Source organism: Thamnophis sirtalis, unplaced genomic scaffold (assembly GCF_051295495.1).
Source record: "Thamnophis sirtalis isolate CommonGarterSnake01/CBP01778 unplaced genomic scaffold, rThaSir2_p1.2 scaffold_13, whole genome shotgun sequence".
Lineage (NCBI taxonomy): Eukaryota > Metazoa > Chordata > Lepidosauria > Squamata > Natricidae > Thamnophis > Thamnophis sirtalis.
In genome coordinates, this window is record NW_028261393.1 from 12,209,700 (window position 1) to 12,218,038 (window position 8,339).

At 44.1% G+C, this 8,339-nt stretch overlaps 1 protein-coding gene across 1 annotated transcript; it reads left to right on the forward strand.

Moving 5' to 3' along the window:
* Positions 1-1,843: 1,843 nt before the first annotated feature.
* Positions 1,844-5,510, forward strand: CTU1 (cytosolic thiouridylase subunit 1). The gene is made up of 2 exons (XM_014060813.2): positions 1,844-2,483; positions 4,421-5,510. The coding sequence occupies exons 1-2, from the start codon at positions 1,979-1,981 to the stop codon at positions 4,975-4,977; spliced, it is 1,062 nt and encodes a 353-aa protein (XP_013916288.2). The 5' UTR covers positions 1,844-1,978; the 3' UTR covers positions 4,978-5,510.
* The last annotated feature ends 2,829 nt before the right edge of the window (positions 5,511-8,339 follow it).

An 8,339-nucleotide genomic window follows, 5' to 3' on the forward strand; every position in this document is an offset into this window, starting at 1 on the left:
AATGTCACCCAATATGTTATTGGGTTAAGTGTTCAGGAAAGGTAAGAGGTCCCATGATCTTCTGAGAAGAGGTCCATGTTCCAGAAGATGCTTAAGATGAGTCTGCCCCCTAGTGGCAGTGTCTCACCATCTGAATCAGTGTTTCTCAACCTTGGCAACTTGAAGATGTCCGGACTTCAACTCCCAGAATTCCCCAGCCAGCGAAGTCCGGGCATCTTCAAGTTACCAAGGTTGAGAAACACTGATCTGAATGAAGCATTAAAGGCAAAGGTTCCCCTGGCACATATGTGCTAGTCTCTAGGGGGCGGTGCTCGTCTCCGTTTCAAAGCCAAAGAGCCAACGTTGTCCGAAGACATCTCCATGATCATGTGGCCAGCATGATTAAACTCCAAAGGCGCACGGAGCGCTGTTACTTTCCCACCAAACCTGATTCCTATTTTTCTACTTGCGTTTTTATATGTTTTCGAACTGCTAGGTTGGCAGAAGCTGGGACAAGTAATGGGAGCTCACTCAGTTATGTGGCACTAGGGATTCGAACCGCCGAACTGCCGACCTTTCTGAGTGACAAGCTCAGCGTCTTAGTCACTGAGCCACCGTGTCCCTTTATTAGGCGGCTTTATTAAGCATTAGGTTGGCAAAAATGTTTTGGCTGGGATGAATATTATCACCTAACTTATTTTATTTATACTTATCCAACCTTCATTTCTATTAAATAATTCAAGGTGACAAATGTACCTAATGTTCCTCCATCCTATTTTTCCCCATAACAACAAGCCTGTGAGGCGAGTTGGGCTGAAAAAAAGTGACTGGCTAGTTTTCATGCTTAAGGCAGGACTAGAACTCAAGAGTCTCCTGGGTTCTAACCTGGAGTCTTAACTACTAGTGTCTCTTATCCTTGTGATGATGCTTACTGTTAAATCACAATAATATTCTAATTAAGCAGTGTTTAGGAGAGTTCAGAAATCACTAGGGAGAAAATTGGCAGCATTTTACAATTTGCTTTTAAGAACCATAGTTATAATTGTACACCGTAGTTACTGCTCAGTGGGTAAGACGCTGAGCTTGTCGATCAGAAAGGTCGGCAGTTCAGCAGTTCGAATCCCTAGCGCCGCGTAATGGAGCGAGCTCCCGTTATTTGTCCCAGCTTCTGCCAACCTAGCAGTTAGAAAGCACGTAAAAATTGCAAGTAGAAAAATAGGGACTACCTTTGTTGGGAAGGTAACAGCGCTCCATGCACCTTCGGTTTTTAGTCATGGCAGCCCCATGACCACTGAGACGTCTTCGGACAGCGCTGGCTCTTCGCCTTTGAAACGGAGATGAGCACCGCCCTCTAGAGTCGGGAACGACTAGCACAAATGTGCGACATTCTGATTGACAAGTTCAGCGTCTGTATAGTGTATATACATACTGTATAGTGCAATGTTCATTCAATATCGAGTTTTCAAGTCAATTGTATAGAATGTGAAGAATGTGTTCGTGTTTTATTTTTATAGTTATAATGTACACTGAAGATGGCATTTAATTTCGTTGTACGGGGTGCAATGACAATAAATTAAGCTAAACTGAGCTCAGCTGAGCTGAGCTAAACTAAACTAAAAATAAAGTAAAGTAAAGTAAAGCTGTTCTAATGGGTCAGCGGTTCCTAGAAGGCATGTAGTGTTCGGTTTATCCGTTCCACTAAACCACGACCGATTTAACCCTGGTTTGAGGGGAGGGACCTAGAGGGAGCCGTCTTGGCAGCCCCAGGGCCAGCTCCCAACCACGGTGCACGAACCTCAACAGCTAGGATGGCGCATCAACTCAACCCCTTAACGCTGCGCAGAGCGTGAGAACTTGAGTTCTGGCCGCCGCGGAGTTCGGCGAGAGGAAGGGCAGAGGCCAAAGCGGAGCATGCCGGGAATCGTAGTCCCTCCCGCGGCCTCGCGGGCGTCACCAGCCGGGCGGCCGGAGCCCCTTCTTCTCCCCGTCCGGCGGAAGGATGCCGCCGGTGCCCGTGCTCTGCGGCAGCTGCGGGGAACAGCGGGCTGCGCTCCGCCGCCCCAAAACCGGCCAGGCGCTTTGCCGGAGCTGCTTCGCGGCCGCTTTCGAAGCGGAGGTACACGAGACCATCGTGTCGGCGCGTCTTTTCCAGCCCGGCGAGACGGTGGCCATCGGGGCGTCGGGCGGCAAGGACTCCACGGTGCTGGCGCACGTGCTGCGCCTGCTGGACCAGCGCCACGGCTACGGCCTGCGCCTCTTGCTGCTCTCCGTGGACGAAGGCATCGCGGGCTACCGGGACGACTCGCTGGCCGCCGTCCAGCGCAACCGGGGCCGGCTGGGCCTGCCTCTGCACGTGGTCTCCTACCGGGAGCTCTACGGCTGGAGCATGGACCGCATCGTCCAGCACACGGGCGCCAGGAACAATTGCACCTTCTGCGGCGTCTTCCGGAGGCAGGCGCTGGACCGGGGTGCCGTTTTGTTAGGGGCGGACAAGATAGCCACAGGTAGGAGGGCTGCGCTCTGGGACGGGGTCGCTGGACAAGGGTACAATAGCAATAGCAATAGCAGTTCGACTTATATACCGCTTCATAGGGCTTTCAGCCCTCTCTAAGCGGTTTACAGAGTCAGCATATCGCCCCCACAGTCTGGGTCCTCATTTTACCCACCTCGGAAGGATGGAAGGCTGAGTCAACCTTGAGCCAGTGAGATTAGAACCGCTGAACTGCAGATAACAGTCAGCTGAAGTGGCCTGCAGTGCTGCATTTAACCACTGTGCCACCTCGGCTCTTACAAATAGCCCTGTAGACATCAGTGGAGGTCAGAGGCCTTCAAACTTGGCAAATTTAAGACTTGGGGACTTCAACTCCCAGAATTCTCCCGCCAGCTGTGCTAAGCAAGCACAACATCTCTGTCGCTAAGCAAGACATTTGTTAAGGGGAGTTTTACCCCGTTTTAAGACCTGTTAAGTGAATCACTGCACTTGTTGTCTATGAAGATTGTCCTGGACAAGGGTACAAAAACACCTGTAGACATCAGTGGAGGTCAGAGGCCTTCAAACTTGGCAAATTTAAGACCTGGGGACTTCAACTCCCAGAATTCACCTGCCAGTTGTGCTAAGTGAGCCCTACATTTCTGTCGCTATGTGGAACATTTGTTAAGGGGAGTTTTGCCCCGTTTTACGACCTAAGTGAATCACTGCACTTGTTGTCTATGAAGATTGTTAGCTATGCTGGCGGGAGAATTCTGGGAGTTGAAGCCCACAAGTCTTAAAGTTGCCCTAAAGCTTTAGGAAGGATAATAAGGGGGAACATTAAGTTTGGTAGCATTATGGCTACGTTCAAACTTGTAATCTCAACAAGTTTAAGATGTGTGGATTTCAACTCCCAGAATTCCCCAGACAGCCTTGAAATCCACACATCTTAAACTTAAGAAACACTGCCTTATTACTCAAAGTGATATCTAACTAGAGTGTTTCTCAGCCTTAGCTATTCCTAGGAGTTAAGTCTACCACCAAGGAATAATTGAGACTGAGAAACACTCTAGTTAGATAGCTAGTTTGGTTTGGATTGAGCGTGTTGTGCGAATGCATCTTGATGTATAGGTGAGGAATTTTTGAACCTGGCTAACTGTCTCTCATTGAACAAACTAGCAAGAGTGATGCTGAGCATGTGCAGAGTCAGGATCTTCATTTTCAGCTTCAGAACCGACCCGAGCATGCTTATTAAAAGACCTGAAATGCCTTCATTCTCAACGTTGCACCTTAATTTTGAAAATCTTCTAAAGGTCTTTGAGCTGTTAAAATGACTATTTCTAGTGGTGGCGCCATGGTTAGAGTGCAGTACTGCAGGCTACTTCAGCTGACTGCTAGCTGCAGTTCAGCAGTCCAAATCCCACCAGGTTCAAAGTTGGCTCATCCTTCCATTTTTCCGAGGTGGGTAAAGTGAGGAGCCAGATTGTTGGGGGCAAGAGGCTGACTCTGTAAACCACTTAAAGAGGGCTATAAAAGCACTTTGAAGTGGTATATAAGTCTAAGTGCTATTATAGCAATAGAAATAGCAGTTAGACTTATATACCGCTTCATAGGGCTTTCAGCCCTCTCTAACCGGTTTACAGAGTCAGCATATCGCCCCCACAGTCTGGATCCTCATTTCACCCACCTCAGAAGGATGGAAGGCTGAGTCAACCTTGAGCCAGTGAGATTAGAACCGCTGAACTGCAGATAACAGTCAGCTGAAGTGGCCTGCAGTACTGCACCCTAACCACTGTGCCACCTCGGCTCTATTGCTATGTGTATCAGTCAAGGATTTGCTAGTAAACCCAAGCCAACTTTCTGGCAGTTTCTGAGGAAAAGGATTGATTTTCCAGCTGACTCCTGTCAAAGATAACCCAAAGTCTATTTACTCCATTTCATTCACCTGTTGTGCTTCTCTTCGCTTCCTAGGTCATAATGCTGATGACGTGGCTGAGACAATCTTGATGAATTTCCTGCGGGGTGACGTGGGCCGGCTTCAACGCTGCGCCGAAATCCTGACGGGCGGGGAGGGAACCCTGCCTCGCTGCAAGCCGCTGAAGCACGCTTACGAAAAAGAGATTGTGCTCTATGCCTACTTCCAGGGCTTGGACTACTTCAGCACCGAGTGCGTGTACGCCCCCAATGCCTACCGGGGCCACGTCCGCGCCTTGCTGAAAGACCTAGAAGCTATCCGGCCAAGCTCAGTGGCTGACTTGGTGCACTCGGGGGAGCGTCTGGCTATCCGTAAGGACGTACGCTTGCCTGTCCAGGGCACCTGCCGGCGTTGCGGCTACTTCTCTAGCCAGCCGCTTTGCAAAGCTTGCGTGCTGCTGGAGGGGCTGAATCGTGGACTCCCGAAGCTGGCCATTGGCAAAACCAACCGCCTGCAGAAGGCTTTGCTGGAGGGAGAAAAGCCAGAGGCTGGCTTAGAAACAGAGGAGAACTCAAGGAAACCAAGCCGGATTGGAAGGACAATAGACTTCTGAACTCCCTCTTGTTATGTTCTGAGGTGGGATGGGATTTTTTTAAAAAAATATTCTTAAGAATGAATTGCATAGATCCTGGAGTTGGGAAGAAGTGAGTCCCCCATCCCAGTTGCTGGACAACATGTCCCAGCAGGATGGTCAAGGGTGATGGTTCTTGGGCAGCCATCTTGCAAAAGTCACTGGATTCCCAGTTGTGGTGGTGGTCCCTGTTAGTGTGTTTGCACTAAAAGGGCGGGGACCATCTTCTGTACTGTCCTTCCCTGATAGGGAGCCCTCTTGGGTGTGATGGGCTTCAGGCCCCTTCCTCCTCATTCAGCCTTTGCTGCTGTTGGCTGGGAATTGTGGAGAAGCCCACACATCTGGAGGAAGGAGGTTGTGAGGAAGGTTGCTTTCCTGTGCATTGCTGCTGTTCCCAAAGTGGTGATTGCAGCCACAAGGTTAAGGGTGGTCTCATCCTTCATGGAAAGGAGTTCAAGGTTGGGGTAGTGGATGACCATTGTTTCCTTGGCTTGTTGTTCTTCCCCATCTTCACACATCACTAGAGTGATCTAGAGCATCTCCAACCTTGGCAACTTTAAGACTGGCAGACTTCAACTCCCAGAATTCCCTAGCCAGCAAATCTGGGTTTAATACTATATTGTTATTTTTACATTCAATAAGTATAAATATTGTTTTAGCAGAAAATAAGCCCACTCTCACCTATAATGGAGCCAAATTTTGTCTTGCTGCCACAAGAATGAGGCCATTAGCATCACCCAATAAAACTGTATTTTCATGACATATTTACAATTTTCTATTCATTCTCTTTTCTTCTTTTAAACTCTTTAAATTGTTATTTTTGTGATGTATATATAATGTTTACTGGTATAGCAATAGCAATTGCAGTTAGACTTATATACCGCTTCATAGGGCTTTCAGCCCTCTCTAAGCGGTTTACAGAGTCAGCATATTGCCCCCCAACAATCCGGGTCCTCATTTTACCCACCTCGGAAGGATGGAAGGCTGAGTCAACCTTGAGTCAGTGAGATTTGAACAGCCGAACTGCAGAACTGCAGTCAGCTGAAGTAGACTGCAGTGCTGCATTTAACCACTGCGCCACCTCGGCTCTTAATATGAGCCGAGGTGGCGCATGGTATATATGGTATAAATATAAGGGTATATATGAGTATAAGAAATATACACACAGGCTTAGATAAAACTTTATATGCCTACCATTTATTATAGCACACATATCTAGATTTTACAAAGCATTGTATAAAATCCACCGGATCATGATAGTTCAAGTTCCTACTACATACAGTTTATGTAACTGTAGATATCACGTTTTATATAATTTTAGGTATTATCTCACAAGCAGACATATATTGGATTACTGTACATTTATGGGTCCAAATCAGGCTGTTTTATACACACATTTTAATTTGGTTTTAATTTTTTATTTAATGATTTCTTAAGATAGACTATTTTATAGGTGTCACTGCTACATTTCTTGTATTGGTCTAAGACTCCAATAAAATGACATACACCCGTACCAATGTTAGCTACAGCATCCTTTCCTGTGGAGGTCAGGAACAACACTGTTCAGGAACTGTTCTACAATAACATGGCAAACAGGCCAACAAGGGAAATTTAATGTAATGCCTGCTGCCACAGTTCAAAATGCATAGTTAACAAAGGAATGAATACTTCTCTGTATTGACTACCCTAAAGCTTTCAACATTCCTGTTTGATTTGCATCAAACCCTTCGCACTGAACCATTAGTATAACACCTGGGTGTGAAGCAAGCATTTTAATGAGTCAGAAGGTAGAGAGAGGATTAGCTGGGCAGTGGCCTGGATTCAGAATAAAAATATGGGAATGAAATACGAGGTTTAAGATTGTTTCAAGAGTGACTTCAGCTTGGATTTAGCCTGGAGTGTGTCTTCTCATTTTGCATACCACATTGAGTTGCATCAGTAGGAAAAAATGAGAAATAAGCATAAATAAGGTCCAGTAAAATTGTATGTGTGGGGAAATTCATTTTCCTCCCTCCCTCAGCTGGGTGTTTTTAGGAAAAGTGTTGCTGTGAGATCCTCATTGCATGAATCAGCTTAAGGATCTCAACACAGGAAGGGTTAGGCCTTTATTCTGACTTTAATTGAGATAATTATAATTTCTTCTGCCCTAATGAGAATAACTATTAACAAATCCTATAAATTTGATTAAAAGTTTATTTATGGTCAACTCTGTCCATGAGATGAACATTCAGTTAATTCATACAATAAGCTAAAGCTATCACTCAAATTAACAAACATCCTATGTTCCCTCCGTTTTGCAATAAAATAAAAATATCATGGTTTAACACGATCTGCGTCTAGGTTTGCTGCCAAAAATAAATCCCAAAACTATAAAATATACATACAGGTATATTATTAATTTGTTTAGGAATACCATATAGGAATAGGGTTTTTTGGAATATTTGTTTAAGAATAGTTTTGCTAGTATGGTACTTCATTGGTAGTGTCTGTTGTGCACTATTAATGTAGAATCATCTCCCTTCTGAAATTTGGAAGGTATTTGCTATATAACTTTTTTAGTTGCCTGTTAAAAATTCATCTCTTCATTCAGGCCTTCCTGTTATGAATATTTTAAGAACATTTGCCCTCTCCAGTGTTTAGTAAATATTTTATTTACTAAATATTGTTTCATAGCATTTTAAAATATTGTTTACTTTACTGTTTTAATTGTAAATCATTATGAAATACTTTGGCATAGGAAGCAGTATAAATATGACACATTTGATATTTTATTCTCTCTTTAAACCTTGCATTTTAAAAGGCTTTTCTAATTACATTTGCTTGTTATCTAGAATAATATAAAAGCAGGATAGTCTAGTGGTTACAGTGCCGTTCTTTGATGTTGGAGATTGGGGTTCTGATCCTGGCTGGTACTATTCCAATATACCTGTAGAGATCCTTGGGCAAACTTTTTTTTAAAAAAATCACTGAGTAGCAAAGATTTTCAGAAATCAGCAAAAAAAAAACACCCCGATTTCTCCTAAAAACTTAAATAAATTAATAGTTAAATTAAACACTTAAAATATTTTAATTAAAAAACAAAGTATTTTAATATAGTTAATATATAGATATATAGATAGCTATATAGATGGATATAGAATAGAATTCTTTATTGGTCAAGTATGGTTGGACATACAAATAATTTGTTTTTTGTGCATATACTCTCACTGTACATAAAGAAAAATAAAATAGAATACATTCATCAAGAATCATAAGTTATAACAGTTAGTGATAGTTATAGGTTACTAATAAGCAATCAAATTATACTAGGAAACAAATAAAATAAATTTTAAAGATAGAAGTAA